The sequence below is a fragment of the Bidens hawaiensis genome, unplaced genomic scaffold, assembly GCF_021521415.1.
Source record: "Bidens hawaiensis isolate Kalapana, Puna unplaced genomic scaffold, B.hawaiensis_p1.1 tig00032406_1, whole genome shotgun sequence".
Classification (NCBI taxonomy): Eukaryota; Viridiplantae; Streptophyta; class Magnoliopsida; order Asterales; family Asteraceae; genus Bidens; species Bidens hawaiensis.
In genome coordinates, this window is record NW_027505247.1 from 206,021 (window position 1) to 229,154 (window position 23,134).

At 35.3% G+C, this 23,134-nt stretch overlaps 1 protein-coding gene across 1 annotated transcript; it reads left to right on the top strand.

Annotated features, from left to right (window-relative positions):
• Positions 1-4,538: 4,538 nt before the first annotated feature.
• Positions 4,539-13,229, top strand: LOC143611820 (putative linoleate 9S-lipoxygenase 5). Its single transcript, XM_077085957.1, has 8 exons — positions 4,539-4,920; positions 5,113-5,405; positions 9,979-10,555; positions 10,735-10,820; positions 10,904-11,011; positions 11,106-11,389; positions 11,635-11,898; positions 12,382-13,229. Exons 1-8 carry the CDS (start codon positions 4,698-4,700, stop codon positions 13,148-13,150), a joined length of 2,604 nt encoding a protein of 867 aa, XP_076942072.1. The 5' UTR covers positions 4,539-4,697; the 3' UTR covers positions 13,151-13,229.
• Positions 13,230-23,134: the final 9,905 nt, after the last annotated feature.

Genomic DNA, 23,134 nt, shown 5'->3' on the forward strand with positions numbered 1-23,134 from the left:
AAGAAATATACGAGTCGACCGATGTATCTAGAAACGGTGATTTTAATGGCTTGACTTTTGTTTATTGGAAATTCAAGCATCCGAATTGAAAAACTGTTTCGTCGTTTGGATCACCGTTTCGAGATAAGTTTTACATCAATCGACTCGTATCCTTTTTCTGATCAAAAGCTTTGAAACATCGATATGAAATTTGGAAAAAAACTTAACAACGTTAAGTGTTTTTTAACGGAGGTCCATTGAGAGAAAATAATCAAAAGATTGGACTGTCGGCAGAGATTTTTAAATGTAGCATTATTATCGGCCAATACACAAAATGTGAAATTATGTATTTCCAATTTACCTAAGTTTAGAATTTTATACTCAATTTAAAGTTTAAACCCAAGCAATTTTAGTTATGAATAAATTCACCGTGGGTGGAGAAAACTTGTGTAATTGTTCGATTAATGAAAGTCGTTTACCGGAATCACTTGTTTCCTGTTGTTTATCGTTTTCATCCATGCTTGTGTGTATGTTCGGCTCCAAACTAACCCATATCGATTGGCATCACCAAAACCGAACCGATGAATGTGGAATAACAATGGGCTACTTGAAGAATTCAGTTGCAAATTGATTAGGAATGGTATGGAAGCGGGGTTTCGGTGGTGTTCAAGAGCTAGGAAGCATGGGGACGACAATGAAGAGAGAGCACCCGTCCCGAGGACGGTTTGGGAACAGACACACAATGGGGCTCCATGGGGACATTTCCCAAATGTTTCGGCTAATGGGGATGGATCGAAAACGTTTCCGGGCTGACGGGGACGGCCCCAAAACGTTTCGGGGATGTTTCCATATGCTGCTACAAAGTACTTGGCAACCAAATAATGACCATGTAGCGATTTCCGGCACGAGAGATGCAGATTCTGCCAGAAAACTAGGAAGAAGAAGATAGAAGCCGCTGGAACATACGTTTTAGGTTTTTAAGTTTAAATAAGTTTAGTTTTTTTAAACATTAAACCCCTTTACCTTTCACTTTTTGTATCTAATCCCTAAAACGTTTAGGTAGCGTTTGTTATGTAGGAATGACGGTGGGAATGGAATGATTCATGGCGTGGGAATGAAAAAAGTGGTGTTTGGTTGCTTAATGGAATGGAATCATCTATTACACATGGAATCCCATTCCATCAAAACCATTCATTCCCATCCCCTTCTTTTTTTTCATTCCATTCCTCCTTCGCTCTATCTTCTCAACAACACCACCACCTAACAACAACCATCACCACTACCATAAGCACCATCAACACCTCCGCCGCCACCTAACAACAACCATCACCACCTTACTACCAGCATTACCACCACCATCGCCGCTGCCAACGTTTTCGTAACCACCGCAACCACTGTCACCACCGCTGCCTGACCATCATTGCCTGCCTACCACCACTGTACCATTGCCATCACTACCAGTGGCCACTGCCTGACCATCTCCACCCCTACCGCCTGACCGCCACCACCATCGCCATTTTCGTCACCGGAGCTACCACCGTCGCTATTGTAGTTTGTTTGTTTTTTTTGTTTTTTTTTTTGTAAATAGTATTTTGAGATAGGAGTGTTTTTATTATTTCTATTTCATTCATACAATTTTTTTTGGATACCAAAAAACCAAAAGTAATAATTTATTTCATTCATATGGGTTAACCAAACAAGACGAAGGAATGGTAATGATCCATTTCATTCTCTTGTCCATTCCATTTCTTCTCCCATTCCATTCCATTACTTCAAACCAAACATACCCTTAAACTTTTACATAAAATGTGTTTTTTCTCCAATCTACTCTCTCTAGGTTTGTATACTCATTTGTAATCCTAGGTTTTAATGTAACGTATTCAAATTTTAAAAAAATATATATCTATTTTGGAATTTGTTTAATATATTTTTATTTTTCTTATTTTTTTATTGCTGCACCCGTATTTTGGATTTTGATTTTTACCGCTCTCCGTTCCCATATTGTCCGTAACGTGGTTCCGTACTCGTTCCTAATCCTGTGTTACATAGTCCAAGAAGAGTTGATGTTTCCTTGGAATTATTGAACGCCTCCTAAAGTTAATTATTTCTCTTGGCGTGCTGATTTAGATATAATAGCATCAAAAGAAGCACTAGCCATTCGAGCGGTATTTCAGTCCAATCATTTATGTGTAATGTGTAGGTTTTGGGTATTCGCCGGAGACGACGAACCATCCATTGATCCAATGCATGTTTGCAAGGATTGTACTGTTAGAGGGAAACTTAGAGGAACAATATTATCTTTAATAACTTCAAATACTCTTATTTCAAAGTCCAACAAAGACTCAAATTTGGGAATTGGGATCTCTGTAATTTTCCTGTATGTTTTTGTAGTTATTGTTGGTTTTTGTTCTGTAACTGGGCCTTGGCCCGTGCTGTTTTAATAAAATGTCAATTTAAAAAAAAATTCAAAATTTAAATTATGTAAAGAATTTCAATTATTAAACTATGTAACCTTTTTATGCTTATATTTAATTTTGGATTAGTAAATAACTGTTTCTACTTTAAAAAATTATTTATATTAAAAAATTTAAAAACTGCCGTATGCTAGAGATGCAAAATATTTTTACTATGGTTTTGGAATAAGAGAATGAAAATAAAAAAAAGAAAAAGAAAAAAAAGTCTTTGGTAATACTTGTGCATGATAGTGCGAAGGATGAAGGGTGAGAAAGATGATTTCTCCATCCTAACAAAGTATATAGTTACATATAAAAACAAGATCAAATACGTTTTATTCTTAACATGAAAACTGTAAGAACCAATTTGCTGTTATTATTAGGTTTATTTTTATAGGTGTTTGCTTTTATTTTTTGTTTGTATTTGCTAATTTTCGATTATGGGAAATTATAAGTATTTTCTGATTTATATTTTGTTGTTATTATTAGATTTTTTCTTTTGTTGTTATAAATATTTGTTGGTATTTGTTGTTATTATTTTGTTATTGATTTTGATTCTTTTGTTGTAATTTTTAGGTTTTTTCTTTGTTATTATAAATCATTGTTTATGTAAATTGGTATTGTAGTTGGTATTGCGTCTTACGTTCTCATTTTTTTATAAATTAGTATTATTTCCTACGTTTTTGTGTTAAAATTAAAATGTACATAAATTTTCTTTGTTACAGGTAAACCAATTGTCATAATTATCATTTAGGAAAGTTTTTTAATATTTTATCTTTAACCCTAAAACATATCTAAAGAATATATTGCCATGCACGTTTATTAATTCATATCATATGTGCCAAACATCAAACATTTTGTGATGATTTGTAAATTTTTTTAAAGGCAAGGAAAGCATGGAAGAAATGAAGAGCATTAAATGCTTGATAAAATGGGTAGGTGCCCTACTGCAAAGTATATAATGTATATTAGGCTGAGGGGTGTGGAGCGCGAGAAAGGGCGCGTGAGCCCAGCCGCTCGCGTCCCGGGGCGCGAACACCACACCACCGAGGCGCGAGAGGGGCGCGAGAGGGGCGCGAGCACGAAAAACAAAGCAGGCGCAAGGGGGTTCGCGGGACCTGTGTGGCGTAAATGGGCTTGGGAATGGTGAAAAGAGCCGTTGGAGTGTTAAAACTCCCACCATGGAAAAATAAAACAACCGGAACGATTTCCGTCGTGCTTAACGGGTTCTCAAAGTCCAAAACTCCGGCGACTGATTCATTTTCCGGCGAGGCGAATTTGTAAACCCGGTTGAACAGACCGGTGTCACGGTCAACGACGTCAAAGGAGTAAACACCGTCGACCGGAGTGGCGTTGGCGGTGACTTTCCGGTCGAGAAACTCGGCGAGTTCCCGGCGTAAGGTGCCGTCCGGTCGCCGGAGCATGTTGTAGGATAACTTCAAGTGGGATATTAGCATCCATGTGTGTATAGGAACAGCTTTATAAATATGGTTTTTTTTAAATTTTATTAACTGTGATTTTAATTGGTTTTGGACGTTTATGAAAACAAAATCCGCTCGCGCCCCCTGCTCGCGCCCCTCCACACCAGGGCCTGGGGCGCGAGCACCACAACCAACACCCATCTTATCAAGTTTCTCTCTCTGCCACACGTCACAATATTATTGGCTGGAGCCCCCACTCGCGCCCCCCACACCCTCAGCCTTATATAAAATGTTTACTATGAATGGGTTGATGGGGTTGTTGGTCTATTCATAAATTTGATTGTGTTTTACTGATAAATACAAAACTTTTAAATATTTTAGGTTAAAAGAGTATAATATCTTGATTCAAGTCTCACACATGATAAAAAATAAAAGAAATTTGTTGTAAAAAAAGGAACTTTGTTACTCTTTATTCAAGGAATGAGATCGGGTACCGTACCAATACTGGTACAAAAAATCGCAAATTTTTTTACCATACGGTACTGGTCTCCGGGAAATAAATACCAATACCGAAAACTAAAAATTTGATACCGATTCGGAATCGATACAGTACCGAATCTCCTCGTCCCTACTTTATTCTAGTATTCTTTAACACGCACATACACCGTGGGTGTGTGAACAGAAAGTAGTGTTTATAAGTCTTCACAAGTCAAGAATCTAGAATAACAAGCACTTCCACCATTGCATACAGCTGTTCATATTCGCATATATAAACAACCAACCTCCTCCTCCCCTAAGCTTAACCAATACGTACAGAATAACAATCTATCTTTCTGTCGTGATTATGGGGGTGATGAAGATGATGTCATGTGGGAAGAGCACAAACAAAAGTTGTGTAGACGAAACCGAGATTACAACAAAGAAGAAGATCAAAGGGACAGTGGTTTTAATGAAGAAAAACTTTCTTGATCTCCATAGTTTTGGCGCATTGTTTCTTGATTGGCTTTATGAAATCTTTAATAAACGCGTGTCGATTCAACTTATTAGTTCGACTCATTGTGACCCATGTATATATCACTTGATCTATTCTCTATATAATATCATATCATATTATATCATATTAATTATATTCTTTTAGATCATATTCCCTATTTTATTTTTGTTTTGATTTCTAAATATATTAAACCTTCAAACGTCGTATAGTGGTAAGTACCTGATTCCCTCTAGTCGATGCTTAATGTTTGTGTGATTGTTTTCAGCTAACGGATCGAATGGGAAGATTGGGAAGGCAGCGTTTATCGAAGATTGGGCATCAAAAAAGGCAGCCTTCGCTGCGGGAGAAGCATCTTTCTCGGTGACATTTGAATGGGATGAATCTATGGGAGTTCCGGGTGCTTTGTTGATAAAGAACCACCATCATCGTCAGTTTTACCTCAAAACGGTCGAATTGGAAGATTTTCCGGATCATGATGGACCTATCCAATTTGTTTGCAATTCATGGGTTTACCCGACTCATCGTTATAGCTATGACCGAATCTTCTTTGCTAATCAGGTAAATCCTTTTTTTTGTTATTTTAAGTCTATTAAAGGGTAACTAAATCAAGGCCGATGTCTATGAGGGATATCCTGATGGTAAAGTGTCTTCATTTTAACTTAGAGTTCCGAGGGTTCAAAGTTTGTAAGGTACCAAGTACAGGTACAATAAGTGTTTAAAAAAAATAAAAAATCAACGCTGAGTTTTAATGATTTGGTGTTAAAATATTGGGAGTTTGGGAAAGTGGGTAAAGGAATATTGTGGTTAAAAGTTAAAACACTTATTTTATGGTAGTTGTGTGTTTTTAATGAGGCAATCGAATCATTTAATGATGATTAAGGGGGTGTTTGGGATTCCTTAGTTTCATCAACCTATAGCTTATAAACTTTTTGAAAAGTTAATAAGGTGTATAAGGTGTTTGGCAAACCATAAGGCCTTATGAATTTTAACTTATGGATAATGCAAAATAAAAGGGTTTTGAAAAGTTAGGAATTTGTAACTTATTAACTTAATATGTTTGATTTACCTATTACACCCCTCAAACCCTCAACCCCATTACACTCCTTTTAAAAAAGAGTGTCATTTTTAGTCATTTTGACTTTCCCCAATACATAAGCTAATCCAAACATTTTTTTTCAAAACTTCTTTTAAAATATTCATAAGTTAATAAGTCATGTTAACAAAAAGTCCTTTTTCTCTTAAATAAGCAATCCCAAACACACCCTAATTTCCACTGCCCGGCATTTTAAAATTTAAATAGCCTTTTATTACTTGGTAAAAAGATTCTACATTTTTAATTAATCTTTCTTTGTATGATATTGTACAAAGAGAGTTAAGTTTGAGAAGCAAACAATAGTAGCCTCAAAAAGACTTTCTTGTCTTAAAAGCGAAAACGGTTAAATTAATGGACATTAAAAATTGCTTATAGAACTATATTATGTTACATTGCAATGGAATATTTGATTTTATACATTCATTACAGAAAAAATATTAGATAATACAAGAAAAACTATTATAATACAAGGGTTGCATTGAACTAATATATTACTTTTTTTTTAGTAAAAGTATCTTTTCTTTCAATCGAATCAGTCGTTTTATCTTTTCAAATTACCATATAAACATGCATCATATGTTAAATGTCTCGACTATATATAAGGGTTAAATTTAGGCAAAGGTACGTTTACAAAACTAAATCTATACAGATAAGTGTAAATATAAGCAATGTGATTTCGTTTTAAACTAAAACTATATTGACAATGACACATCAAACTATATATTTGGAAAAGAAAGCTTTGTGCTTGATCCTAAAATACTACCAGTTTTGTGAAGGGTTTTTCTTACTTTTTTTTAATTATTAATTTATTATTTAAAAAATGGCATTGAAAAAATTATTTAAAAAGAAGTTGGTCCAGTTTTATGAACACTTGGCATTCCACAACCAAGAGGTTAACAAAATTTTCTTTTGAAGTAAGGACCAGCTAGCTTGTGTGAGCATTAACTACCAAAAAACTGACACCTGTCAGTTGTCGGAAAGCAAACCAGTCAAGAAAAAGCGATTAAAAAAATATTTTGACAATTAATAAAGATAAATAAATTATTGATGTCGTTATTCACGTTTGAACCCCAATAAGTGAGGAGTGAGGGTATCTTGTTCCTTTTTTTTTTTCATTATCTTTTTTAAAAATAAATCAAAGTATTTATAAAAGTCAGTCAAGGCGTTTAACAGGCACCGCCGATATAGCTACCTATTATATATATATATCATGATATTTTAAAATTTTTGCACACATTTTTTAAACCTAACTTTGAGTTTTACTAAATAGGTATAGTTAAAAAACTTATTTACTAATTAGGTGTAGTTTAAAATTTATTTACCAAAATAGTTTTTTTTTTAATTTGTCTCTCATGTCTCACTTAATTTAATTGGGTAAAACATAATTATAAGTCATTATTGTCATTAAGTTCTTTTTTTTATTTAATGTTTTTTACTAATTATATTAATAATTTTTATAAACTATAAAATCAATTTATGAATTTTCGAACGGGCATGATGAGAAATCAATACAACTATGTAGTTTGTAATATAGTGCTGATCGAAGTTTTTCTTTTACTTGAAACTATTATGAAAAGAAATAAACGATAAATATTATACTATATATAAAAAGTACAGTTTACAGCTAACTATGGATACATGAAAATAAAATAATTACACAATCAATAAATAATAAATCGAGTCTAGAATTGAGATAGCATTTGAAACACATTCATCAGCTGACCCAGCTTTAAAAATTGAAAAAAAATGCTAAGCTTTAGCTCGAATATATAAAACACACTTGGCATGGCCGGGTTTTGACAACCTTAAGCTTGAATCTACTCGTTTACACCTTTAGTGTCGATCGTAATTGTTGGTAATTATCCAAGTCGGACATGTCGAGCATGGCCCTAAGTATCTCATTATGGTAAATGGGATTAAGAGGCTAGATGGTAGTTGACATTAACTAGTTGACCATAAGGCATAAATAATTAATGTAGTTGACATTAACTAATGTAGCTGACCATAACTAATGTGGTTGGATATTTATAGCAAGTAATGGGACATAAATAGATGTAGTTGGTAAGTTGGCTAACTAGTTATACTATTTTAGTATCCAACCACATTAGTTATGGTCAACTACATTTATATTTTTTAAATCCTATTTGGTTTTCTACGTGTTCTCATGTATTATTTAAATATATATACTATTAAATATTCATTTAAATCATACACTATTTAATTATTAAAGCTGACCAGAATCAATATCGAATATGAGTAAATCTCAAACTAATATTTTATTTTAAAAGTAAAAAAGAATGTTGTCTCCAACTTAGCATGACCTGTCACATGTGAATGCACCTTTAACCAAATAGCCAATAGCTTTTTGGTCTTTTAAGGAGTTGTATATTTGTATTTACGTATTTGTTTTAGTGAATTAATATTTTTTTTAATCACCCTGTTTGAGGATTATAATTTAATGCTAAAGTAACTAAAATGATTTGGATTACTGATACGAATACATTAGAATGGGTTGGGTAGACTCGGTTGCTGTTGGCTCGAAATAATTTGTAGTGGAAAGTAATGAACGATTTTAGGCAGTTCCAATTTAGCAACCACTAGGAATAGTATTAAAATTACGTTTCTCATTCAATAACTTTTAATCTTTTGTTAGGGATTTCAAAATAGCAATCTGAATTATTTAGAGAGTCGTGTGATAACTTTCAGATTAAAAATTATTTTGGTGGTTATCCAAAATACTTTAATCGGATAAAACTCTAACTTGAGACAAGAATTTCGTATGGAATTTGTGAGGAAGATGAACTAGAGAAAAAACGTCAATCTAAATATGAGCGATTTATTAACTTATGGCAGTTTCCAGGCAGTTTCAAAGTTAGATAACTGCTTTAAGCAATTATCTATTCAAAATTCAAAATTCGTTAATAAATAAACTCCAAATTAAACTTATGATTATGTGTGACATAATCATAAAATTCATTTTTTCTAATGAAATTTTAATGAAGCAATATTAACCCCAGCCAGGGGCGCTGTCCCTTGGACCCTGCTAGGGGCTGCCGTCCCTAGAACCCCGCAACCGGGGGCGCTGCCCCCGGATCCCCGTTCGTTAGTGGCTTCACCCCTAACATCATAGTAAACTAAAGAAAGCGTGCACTCCGCACATCCCGAACTTGCTTAATGTTTACTATGATTAAATTGATCGACCAGTTAATCCAATTACACTAAAATACTAACATCTTGTCGATGTTTTTTATGTTAATCAAAATTAGGGTTTCTAATTCTTGTATTTAGAGAATTGTCATCTCGAATAAACTAATTGTATTAATTTCAACAATTTAGATTTCCAGTTTTTTTCATTTACATATCTTAGCATGTTTTTGAATTCAAGATATGTATCAACCACTAATGGTCAGTTTTTTTTTAGAACGATTAAATGTAATCCTCCATAAGGATTGAATCCTTAACCTCCTATCATGTACATTTACCACACTGCCAAAGTGAAAATAACACTGATCAGATGACTTAGGCTTAACCGTTTAAAAAGGAAACTAAAGTTTGGGGGCTTCCCTGATTTTGACTTGAAAAAGAAAATTAGCATACTAAAAAGTATTTTCTTTTCTATAAAACAAACTCCTACTCTTATGTATTATTTGCTCTCCTTTAAAATCGTACAAGTATTGGTATTATCCTATTCTCATATGTTAGCATCCAAAACTAACTGGCAGAAGGAGACATTTATGCCTGTCACGTGTCCTTGGAGGGCATATTACGTCAAGATGCAAACCCAAGTTTGGTTGTTTGAAAATGACAAATGTTTATCTTCAAAAATTGAATGGTCAAAATTTCCACATAAGAACTTTCCCTTAATTTCCTAGAGTATTTGAAAAATGTAATATTTTTAAGAAAATGTGACAATTTCATTTTGTATCATTGTCCATCTCCAAAAGAATATTTGTTTGATCACACTAGGGGCATTTACTTCATGTGAACTTGTGAATATTTGAATACAACAAACATTGTTTGATCCGGATATTATGGCAGGCATATTTACCTTCTTCCACACCCAAACCATTGCGTCACTATAGAGACCAAGAGCTCATCAACCTTAGAGGAAACGGCTCAGGAATGCTTATGGAATGGGACAGGGTTTACGACTATGCATACTATAACGATCTGGGTTTACCCGATAAGGGGCCTGATTATGCCCGACCCGTTCTTGGCGGATCTCAGGAGTACCCATATCCACGTAGAGGAAGAACGGGTCGAGAGCCAACTAAAGCAGAACCAAATAGTGAAAAGAGATTGTTTCTTCTAAGTTTGAATATCTATGTGCCTAGAGATGAACGGTTCAATCATATCAAGTTCTCGGATTTCTTAGGCTATGCAGCCAAATCCATTGGCCAAGTAGTTCGCCCGGAACTTAAGGCCGTATTTGATAAAACTCCTAATGAGTTTGATTCGTTTGAAGATGTATTGAAGCTTTACGAAGGTAGGTTTAATCTACCGAAACACACGGTGAAAAAGTTAAGAAAACACACGAATTTGGAACTTGTTAGAGAACTCTTGCGCAACGATGGCGAGAAGCCTTTTACATTCCCACTTCCTGATGTTATCAAAGGTATATATATCTTATTAGTCGAGTTTATTCTCTATTATAACTATTATTGTTGTTGTTAGCTGGTTATCTTTTATGTTTATTATTGTAATAGAGAATCTATGTATAAAGAGAGAAGTTTTTGAGTTATTCAATACATAGAAAATATTATTTACCAATACAATACATGACTTGTGTTGTAGAGGATAAGTCTGCTTGGCGAACAGATGAAGAATTTGGTAGAGAAATGGTCGCTGGAGTAAATCCTGTGGTCATTCGTCGACTTGAAGTAAGTTCAATCGAATAACATGTTTCGAGCTCTTAAATTCTACAAGAAACTCATACTTCAAACCTTTTTTCTTTCTCCATCAGGAGTTTCCACCAGCTAGCAAGCTAGATCCAAGCCAATATGGGAACCAAACCAGCTCAATGACTAAGGAACATCTCGAACCAAATATGAACGGATTAAAAGTCGAACAAGTACGAATGGAATCAAACTATAGGTTACAATTAAGCAATTAACACAACCCAAAGTCTTAAATATAAATAAGTTGTGTGTGTTTATTTTAAACAGGCTTTGAAAGATAACAAGTTGTTCATCTTGGATCATCATGATGCATTGATGCCATATCTAACAAGAATCAACTCAACTGCGTCAAAGATATACGCTACGCGAACAGTCCTCTTGCTTCAAAATGATGGCACGTTAAAACCACTTGCGATTGAGTTAAGCTTACCTGATACTGAGAGTGAAGTTTACACGCCTTCTAATGATGGCGTTAAAGGTACCATATGGCAGTTAGCTAAGGCTTATGCAGCGGTTAATGATTCGGGATATCATCAGCTTATTAGCCACTGGTACTTGTAAATTCTACATAACATGTTTTACTAGTATTTATAGGAGTTGGCTAAGCGTCGCCCGCTTTAATTTTTTATCACAACATCAAAGTATGAGGTTTTGCTATTGACTTTCGGTGTGAGAAGTGAAATATTACTAATGTGACAAGTTAAAGTAGAGAAAGAACAAGTAAAAACAGACAAGGATGGGTACTTTAGCACAACCAGTTTTGTAATTTTTTTTTCAATTGATTTTGGTGATTTAGGTTGAACACTCATGCGGTAATAGAACCATTTATAATCGCTACGAATCGACAGTTAAGTGTGGTTCACCCGATTTTCAAGTTGTTGCAACCGCATTTTCGTGATACAATGAACATCAACGCATTGGCTCGACAAGTACTCATCAATGCCGGTGGTGTACTTGAAATGACCGTGTTTCCAGCTAAATACGCCATGGAAATGTCCGCTGTTCTTTATAAGAATTGGGTTTTCCCCGACCAGGCGCTACCTGCTGATCTACTTAAGAGGTAAATAGAAATGCCATTTTCTTTTCTATATATGCATTGCACATGATTAAAATCACAGCTCTATGGATCTTTTTAACTTATTACTAGTTGTTTTTCTAAATATTTATTGTCTGGAGTTTGCTATGAATTTTGCTACTGATTTTACTAAATTATTTATTATTCATTTGTTTTTCAGTTTTGCCATAGTTTTTTTTCTTCGGGGTATTTACATATTTTCCCTTTCTAAACTTTGAAATTACATATTTCCCCAAACCATGCTTAAAGAGTATTGTACATTTTGCATTAAAAACTTGTATTTTGGGGAAATATATAATTTCAAAGGTTTAGGAAGGGAAAATATGTAAAAATCCCTTTTTCTTTCTCGCTACAAAATATCCGTAGCTAAACCATAGCAATATGTCCTTAGCAAATCCGTAGAATACAGATATAATAGTCTCATTTTGTAACATTTGTTAATTAATGAAGTTTGTGAATTATATATAGAGGTGTAGCGGTCAAGGATCGAAGCCAACCCCATGGAATTAAACTGCTGATAGAAGATTACCCGTACGCAATTGATGGGCTCGAGATTTGGTCGGCAATCAAAACATGGGTTCATGACTATTGTTCAATATATTATCACTCAGACGAAATGGTTGAAAATGATTCTGAACTCCAGTCATGGTGGACCGAGTTGAGAACAAAGGGCCACGGTGACAAGAAAGATGAGCCATGGTGGCCTCAGATGAAGACACAGGCGGATCTTATTGACACATGCACCATCATCATATGGGTGGCTTCGGCTCTCCATGCCGCAGTCAATTTCGGGCAATACCCTTATGCGGGTTACCTCCCTAACCGCCCAACTGTGAGCCGTAGGTTCATGCCGAAGCCAGGTACACCAGAGTATGCTGAGCTAGAGTCTGACCCCGAAAAGGCATTTTTAAAAACCATCACGAGCCAACTCCAAACGTTGTTGGGAGTATCATTAATTGAGATGCTGTCTAGGCATTCGACGGATGAGATTTATCTTGGCCAAAGCGAGTCGCCATATTGGACGTCGGATGCTAGGGCATTAGAAGCATTCAAGAGTTTTGGGAAAACATTGGAGGGTATAGAAGGGAGGATCGTTGAAAGGAACACTGATGAATGCTTTAAGAATAGAAATGGACCGGTCAAGGTTCCTTACACCTTGCTTTTTCCCAACACTTCGGATTATTCTCGTGAGGGCGGACTTAATGTCAAGGGAATTCCCAATAGCATATCTATATGAAGACATCAAACTTGGTTTGTATTTTCACTGTTCTCTCATGTAAATCTTTGTTTGTATTGGGTGTTGGTTTAAGACAATAAATGTAATAGAAATAAAGTTTGTCATTGTTAATAGCTTATTAAGCTAGCTTTTAAATATTACTTGTAACTTTATTCTAATCATTATTATCATTTTAGTATAATCGAATCTATGTGTTTGGTATCACGCTCTTCAATCGACAAGGAAAATATTTATTTTCGTTTATTAAAGCATTACTAGAAGTTGCTTAAGATTTACATAGTTGGTAAAGTTGGATGAAAATAATCTTTGGTAGTAACTTATCATTATTAATCTTACGTTGCTACTTATTATTAGTGATAACCGAGATAAGGGGCAACAAGGGTTAGTGAAAACTGGGTCGATGAGTAGTAAATGAGATCAAGATTAAGTATATAAATTAGTGTGAAATAACTTGTCATGGTAAATTGCTACCAAGTAGTGGTAAGTTACTACTACGCTAGCAAGTTACTTCCGGACAATGTAAGCTAAGTACTAACTGCAAGTTGCAGTAACTATGAGTAGTGTAACGTCTGGTTGCTACTAAGCGGTAATAAGTTTCTATTGAGGTTCTCCTTGATACAACCAAGGAGTTATACCGTCATATGTTGTACCATTTTACAAAGGGAAAATTCCCAAAGTCGTCCTTTTTAGTGAGAGAATTCCCAAAATAGCCCTTTTTTCCTTAACTTTTTTTAGAATTTGGACTTGGTAGACGCATTGGGAAAAGATAATAATATAAGGGTAACAAGCCAAATTTCGAAAGAAAGTGTGGTAGGAGACGAGATTTGGAGAAATAATGAATGAGAAGTCCAAATTTTTTGTAATCTTGGAACAAAAGTTCAGATTTTTTCAAAACTTTTTTTTTCAAAAAACCGTCTTGAGAGACTGTTTTTTTATGTTTCCTACATTTCCCGTCCATATTTTTAAATTCTTGAAAAAATATATTTTTGACAATTATACTTCTGAACCACCACCACCTTGAACCGCACTGGAAATGCCACCACCTTGAACCACCACCCTCTTTCATGTCAGCACTCTTAACAGTTAGCGGGCCCACCTTGAACTTCCTGCAACAGCTTCAATGGCCAAATCTCCATCACCATAGCTCACGCTCGCAAACACTCGTACCTCCATGGCTCGTTTGCTCTCCATCTTTATCATATTATTATTATTGATCGTACTCTATGAATCCACCGGAGAAGCAGCAGAACAACAGCTCGAAGGAGAGGAATTCACGGAGGAGTTGTTGTTCCGGCCACTTCCCGATCGCAAAGTGCTAACTCATTTTCACTTCCAAAGTAAAGTCCCGCCGACGAGCTCTTATGGCTGTCACCACCAGCTGTTTCCCAAAGCTATATATCAGCTGGTATAATTAATTACACTAGTATAATAATAATCACTTGTTTGTTAGTGTTTTACTGAATATATGAATCAGTAGGCAAAGTGCTAACTCGTTTTCACTTCCAAGGTGGTGGTTCAAGGTGGTGGTGGTGTGGTTCAAAGGTATAATTGTCAAAAATATATTTTTTCAATAATTTGAAAATATGGACGGGAAAGGTAGGAAACATAAAAAAAAAATCTCTCAAGAAGGTTTTTTGAAAAAAAAAGTTTTGAAAAAATCTGAACTTTTGCTTCAAGATTACAAAAAATTTTGGACTTTCCCTTCATTATTTCTCCAAATCTCGTCTCTTACCACACTTTCTTTCGAAATTTGGCCTGCTACCCCTATATTATTATCTTTTCCCAATGCGTCAACCAAGTCCAAATTCTAAAAAATTTTAAAGAAAAAAGGGCTATTTTGGGAATTCTCTCACTAAAATGGGCGATTTTGGGAATTTTCCCTTTTACAAAACGTTGCAACACTTTTCTCAATCATTGTCATGCCGTGACCTCAATATAAAGGAACTCGTTTGATCTATTCACAAGGACGTTAGAACTTCATAATCACAGTGAATTCATTATTTTTCCTACCGAACTTTTTGTCTTATCTAATTAAACTTTTGTAAATTCTAAATACTTTAAACACACAATTTTCAGAAAGTTATCCATGTTATTTAGAAATGTGAAACATACAAATATCGGTGTTTTCTTATATTTATTCATAGACATAAAATTATCTTAAGGTATTGATTATAATCGCATACCCTAGTTAACCATCTTTGATCAATTATGAATCCAATACTTTAATTATACGGGAACATATTCAAACAAAGTTAATTGATAAAAAAAATGGAAAAGATAAAAAGAGTATAGAGAAAATGCATTAAGAAAAGATGTAGTGATGCCTTCACTTCTCCTTTGATCAAATAGTCTCAATTAGATTGGAAAAACTCACTTGAGTATTGGTGGAACTTTGGGCGGTCTTTATTTTGTGCATTTGGGTATTGAAATTCATTTCAAACGCTAATAATAAAAGACTAAGAAGGAACAAACATTATAGGAAAGAAAAGTTATAATTTTAGCAGATAACCTACTATTTTTTTCTTTAGTGGGAGGGTGAGTGGTTTAAATTTTGTAGGTTTTAACAAAAGAAAAAGAACTTTAAAAAAAATGTACATTTTGAATCCAACATTAATATATTCAATAAAGCTTTAGGCAGTGTTTATACTATAAAGTTATACATACATACTTATATTTTTTTTGGAGATTCTGTATGATCCTCAAGATTGATAACAATAATTAATGAACAATATATGTATAACAAACTTCTATTATAATCAGTTTTGAGTTAGTTTCTGGTTATAATACAAGTCGGTTATGCATATATTGTTCGTCAATTATCGTTTATCAATCTTGATTGGTATCAGAGCCTGGTTCAAGAACACGATAATTAACGAATCAAGTTAACAAAGAAGGTGTTTCGATGGAGAAGAAAAACCGAGTTGTTGATACTTTGGTTGAACGAGTTAGGTTTAGTAAAAGATTTTTCAAACAAGTTGGTTTGATCAATCATGGGTGACACGACTACACCACCACCGCTAGCCAAGCAGGGCAGTAGCTCGGCATGTTTCAAGGCCCGATGTTAACAGCAACAAACTACATAGTATGGGCACTCCGCTTGAAGGAAATTTTTAATGTGCATAGCATATTGTATGCGATAGATCTCGGTACAACTAATGCAAAGTGAGAAAATGTGGCGACCGCCCTACTTTTTCAATCCTTACCAAACAACAGATTTTGCAAGTCGGTAGTCTAAAATCGGCAAAAGAGATGTGGAAAGCAATTCGAACCCGACATCTAGGAGCCGAAAGGGTAAGAGAAGCAAAGCTTCAAACATTGTTAGCTGAGTTTGATGCTTAGAAGATGAAAGATTCAGATAAGATCCACAATTACACGAATAGAATATCGGAGATCTCTTCAAATTTTGCCACACTCGGAGAGACTTTCGAGCAACAGAAAATTGTCAAGAAATTTCTCACAAGCTAGCTTACCTCGTCGATTTGTTCATATTGTTGATTCGCTTGAACAAATCCTAGATCTTAAGACAATTGGGTTTGAAGAGTAGTGGGTCGGACCAAGGCTTACGAAGAACGAACCAAAGACGAAGAAATCCAATTAGTAGATCAAAGTAAACTACTATTTCATTATTCGGATTCGCTTAATAATTGGAACTTTGAATCAAGTAGAGGAAGGGAACGAGGAACCGGTGGAAATCAAGGTAGGGTTCAAGGTCGAGGCCGAGATAATGGCCAAATCGGGGAACCCGAGACAACTCCAGACAACAAACTGATGAAAAATAGAAGGGTAAAGAGCAGTCAAAGTTACAATGTTACCGATGTGACCAGATCGGTCATTTCGCTTCCTCTTGTCCTGAACGAAGGAATGAAGCAAATCTAACCAAGGCTAATGTAACATTCGTTACTTTTCAAACCCGAAAACCCGACCCATTTTAAAATTTTTGGTTTTATTTATAAATTATATACAAATAAATTATCTCAAGTTTCGCTCGTTAATTTTTATTTTGAATTTATACTCATTAAACTAAACCGTTTGGTCGGTTCAAGGTATTCTTGTTTGTCGTTCACCATTTATATACTATTCACGACGATTTTCGTTTTCTTTTTCGTTTTGTTCAACTAACAAAACTCCGGGATTTAAAGTTTCTATCTAAGCGATCTTTAAACTTTCAGGTATATTACGAAAATATCCAAACGTTATAAATTTTATTTCATTTCAAACATATTTCAAAGTTTAAGGTTATTATGTAATTATATTTTGTTTCATGTTTAAATAGAACTTCAAACATCAGGGGCCATTAGTGTAAAATGTTCAAACTAATAATATTTTATTAATTACAACCCTAGCTCCCTCCAGCCAACTCGCCGGCCATTTTTCCGGCGAGGGTTTTCCGGCGACACGCAAAAAGAACTCCGGCGAGCCGTTTTAGCCCTCTAAACACGCCTTTTGACCCGTTTGTTTGGTGTAACGACCTTAGATCTTAATGGTAACAAGTTATCATTGACTAAAATGCATTATAACTAGCTGTAACGTATGATTAGATCAAGCATAACTGCCGGAAAATTTGCAAAATTAATTAACAATCATTAACGCCTAGACGCTCCAATTACTAGTATAAATAGGACCTCCTTATCAAACTAAACTCTTCCTCAATCTCAAAACACATTAACATATCTTCTGTAAAGCAGCAGTTAATCATCAAAGTTATCATTCTGGCGAGTTTGTGTTCTCCGTCAAACCTTAATCATTCCGGGTAATTTGTATATGGTTTTTATTAGTTTTGAAACATTTAACAAAACCCATATCACGAATGAAACAAACATAGAACCATTTGAAGAATTCAAAAAAACCTAGGGTTTTCATGTAGGAGATGAGCTGGGTGCTTACTTATAAAATTAACAGTTTTCATTTCTTAATTGAATACCATTATAGTCTAACTGGTTAAGCCTTAGCATCGTGAACATAAGGACCCGGGTTCGAAACCCGGGTCAGCCCGAGTTTTATATATTTTTTTACTCTACTTTTCACAAGCTTTTAATAAAATGATTAAATAAATTAATATTAATCAAAATAAATTATTTAAACATCAAATTAAATTGTTTTACTATACATAAAAGTTGTACAAATTAATTTTTACCAAAGTTCATCCAAAAACCCAACTTTTCACACTCGTAATGCTTCGTAAGAACCCGTTAAGATAATATTTATTATTATCATATTATTGTTATTATTATTGTTACTATTATTATTACTATTACTATTACTATTATTATTATTATTATTATTATTATTATCATTATCATTATATTTAGTTAATCTTATTATAATACACTAAAATAAGCATGTTCGAGATATTTTTGACCGATAAAGTTCGTATTCCATAAATATTAAAGTTCTCTTGTTAATAAATAAATTATTAATTAAATAATATTTTTCGTTAAATCATTAAAATAAGCTTATATCTTTCAAACCTCACTTAATAATTATTTTAAACCTCATCATATTAGTCTCTAAAATATTTTCGTCGTAACCTTAAAACTCGTTAAAAACCCGTAAAACTTAAAAAAAATATTGAAGCCTTAAAGTAATAAAATAATGTTTAAAGCCAAATTACGTAACAAACTAAATCCCGATAGCTAGTTTTAATTCCTTTATATTTTTACTTATAGTTCGTGACATTTGACCGCCTCGGCTTTATTTACACTCACTTTCGGTTTTTCGTTCAAGTATCCACAAACTCAAAGGTGAGTTTTCATAACCCTTTTTACTTTTACACATTTTGGGGTGTAGCACATTCAAACTTGGTTTTCTTGTGTTAAACTAAAATTCACATGCGTGTTTTGTATCATATAGATTGTAAACTGTGTGATTATGTGCTAGTTGTTTCCTGTTTTTTGTTGGTGGATACACATACTCATAGTGGGAGGGTTTAATGGCGGTATCATACACATACTCATAGTGGGAAGGTCCGACGGGACGTACCTGCGCCGTCCATTTTTAATGGCGGTATCATACACATACTCATAGTGGGAGGGTCCGACGGGACGTACCTACGCCGTCCATTTTTAAATGGCGGTATCATTATCATTATTCTATACTTCAAGTAGCTCGACGAATGGGGGTTCCTTAGTAGATTTGACTTATGTCAAGCGAACGGGAATATCATGTATTTACCTTTCTTTTGCTTTATGAATAAGTCGATACATCTTGACTTGTGAATTTCTTACTCTTTTCGTACTATATATATGCAAAAACTATACGAATTCTCACCAACATTATTGTTAACAAAATATATTATTTTCAACGTGTTGCAGGTTGAAGTTTAAGGATAGAAGAACAAAATAGTTGGACCATTAGGTTACAAGAGACGAAAATTCAAAGTTTATTATATTAATATTTGATTGTGTATTTGTGATGTATTGAAATGAATTAAATATAATTATTGTCGCTTTAATAGCGTTACGAGCTTATTAGTGATCTGTACGTCACACCCGAGCGTATTCCGCTTTAGATGGGGTGTTACAGCCAAAGAGAACAACACTATTATGTTTTACCTCCCCGTCTCTTTGGCCTGAACGAAGGAATGATGTTACAAAAAATAGATGAGTCGGTCTACTTAAACGAGGAGAAAGTCTTGTCGAGTCGGTACCAATATGAAGGACTGCAAGAATGGATTTGGTACCTCCATAATGGTGCTGGCAATCAATGACTGGAGAATGATCATTCTTTTCAAAGCTTGATGTTCCCAAGTCAAAATCGAAGGGAACAACACTATTATGTTGCATTGCAACAACGGGGAGGTAAAACATATTACTAGCGTTTATTTTATACCTAGTCTTCGGTGTAATATTTTGAGCTTGGGTCAAGCTACGGATAATGGGTGTGAGGTTCTTTCAAAAAAGAATGATCTTTGGATGTATGATGGTAGCGGTATGCTAATCATGAAAGTACCAAAGACGAATCGACTTTATGTAACATTTCGGATTTTTCAAACCCGTATTCGTTTACTTATAATTCGACCCGGGAATATTTTAGATCATTATAATTAATCAAGAATTAAAAATTTAAGTTTCTAAAATTCACTTGAAACCCCTCATAGTTTATATAATGTTCATTTCTTCTTTATTGTATAACAAGTTCAATAGTTGACCAAACATCAAACTTCAAGGACCATTTGTGTCAAAAATCAAAACTTGACCACCCTAGGCTAGAGCTTCACGCGGTGGGCTACCCCTCCCCCACCTTGCGGCGCTATGGGATACCCGCACATACTCGTTTCGTGTTAGATCGTTTCCTAGTTCGTTTTTGGTATAAAATCGATTATATTTGGCATATTTGAGTGAATTAAGGACCAAGAAATCATAATGTAACTAAAACACAAGTCCTAAATCGTTTATTACTGATCAAGGGTGAATCTTTATGATTATTTCAATGATTCTCTCATTAAAATCATATATTCTTACTTAAATGAATGACAAGTCCAAAATTAGTTCGTTTTTGCTATTTCTATATAAACAACTCATAATCTCTGCCACAAACCTTCACTCCAAACCCTAGAGGAGCCTTTCCAGCCGTCACCCTCTCTGCTCATCATCCACCTTGTCGGTTTTTTCTTAATTGGTTGAATACACAAGTTTGTTCGTTTGACTTTGCATTCGTGTGGACCGTTGACTCGTGATATCTCCTTGTTCTTTCACTTTCCGGGTAAGTTGTAAACTAAGAGATCGTTTATATGCATTCCCTACTCAATAACCTTCAATCAATTTCGGTGGTTGAAGGGTGTTGACTGGTCAATTCTTCTAGAACTCGTTAAAGGGCAAATAAGTCAACAAGTTTGACTATCCGTTTTCTCATACTTCTGGTCGGATTCAACGGATTCAACGTTCGGTCCAGAAGACTTTTATACTCGTAACGTAATTTTAAGACTACTGACCAAAACCCGACTCCCGACTCGCTGTTCGGATTCTGGTCAGTACCAGTTCGCTTAAATCTTAAATATAACATAACTAGAGTTCTAAACGCCCGTTTGGATTGATTCCAGCGGCCACAAGTTCATTTTTATTTATATTATCACATCCTGAAGTCTCAAATTCTGATTTATTCATATCGTTTAACGTATAGTGGACGACTCGCTTATTCGTTAGCTCGCTTATTTGTATTTATATTCGTTTGACACTAATCTAAGGTGAGTTTTATCATTCCCCTATTTTATTCAGTTTTCTAAAATGTTTTGGGGACATATGCGTATATCATACTATATATATATATAATAGCAAACGTGTAATTGTGTGTGATTAATCAAATATACTTGTAATGTGCTTACTTATCTATGATGCATTCGTTTGGAATATCCCCTTGTGGAGAGTTCTCATTGACCAATGCCCGATTCACTTGGCAAAGGTTTAATCGACAACTTATTTGCACATGGCTTGATTTCATTACCGCATTTATTACGTTTTGCTTAATTTTCTTATTCATTATATTAACATTATTTTATTGCAAAACTGGTGGTAAACTCACTCAACATGTGTTGTTGACAAACTCTGTTTTCTACGCATATGCAGGTTGCTTGAAGTTGAGGTATGGACACTTAGGGGGTGTTTGTTTTTTCTTCAAACATCTTCAAGGGAGCTAATGTCTGCAGGCGCGCAGACATTACCCTTGAAGACTGTTTGTTTTTTTTCTTAAAACAGATCTGAAGTTATCTTCTTTCATCTTAAAAGAAAAGCAAGGAAATCTTGCTTAAAACATCTTCACAAAAAAACCCTACTCTTCTCCCTTTGCAGCCACCCTCTCATCCACTGCTCCTACCACCGTCCGCCAACACCACCACCCACCGTACGCCGCCACCACCACCCCCGTACCCCGCCGCCACCGTCCACCACCATCCACCGCCACCACCACCGTCCACCACCCACTATCCATCACCACCACCGTCCACCACCCACCATCCATCACCACCACCGTCCGCCACCACCACCACCATCCATCACCGCCACCACCATCCATCACCCACCACCACCACCATCCATCACCGCCACCACCACCACCATCCATCACCGCCACCACCACCGTCCACCACCCACCATCCATCACCACCACCGTCCACCACCCACCATCCATCACCACCACCGTCCGCCACCACCACCACCATCCATCACCACCACCGTCCACCACCCACCATCCATCACCACCACCACCATCCATCACCGCCACCACCACCATCCATCACCCACCACCACCACCACCACCATCCATCACCACCACCCATTGTCCACCACCACCATCCACCGCCACTACCCACCGTCCGCCGCCACTACCACCATCCACCACCACCACCTTCCACCACCCACCAAAACCAAATCGGCATGGCAAGCAAAGACTAAAAACTAGATGTAACTTGAATAAATGACTTCTATCTTGTGAGATAAGTTTGACAGTTATGCAGACAGTATCAGCTTATAAAAACAAACAGTCTTATATTTTCAGCTTGCAGATCTTCAGACCACATCTTCAGTTGCAGACATGAAAACAGATGAAATCAGCTTGCAGACAGTTTATGTCTGCAAAAACAAACAGCACCTTAGAAAAACCTTAGGGTTTTAATGAAGATAAACATGAATCTAAATTTGTGATATTTATTTATTTGGAATATTTTGTTGTATTTGGATATTATGTGTATTCATGGAATAAAATAATTAATTAGATATTGTCACTTTTATATTATGATAGTATCTTCGAGCTGTGAGCAATCGGATCACGCCCCGGCATTTCCGTCTCAGGTTGGGGTGTGACACTTTAAAGATCAAGATGCGTGTTGCAAAGAACATGTGTTTACACGTAAATGAAGACTCGATTTCTCAAACATGGCAAGACCGATTAGGCCATGTCAACTTTGACTCATTGAAGTCAATGGCTAGCAAAAGTTGGTGATCGGGCTACCAACCGTAAACCCGACACATGAAGTAAGTGAAGCTAGTCAAATGG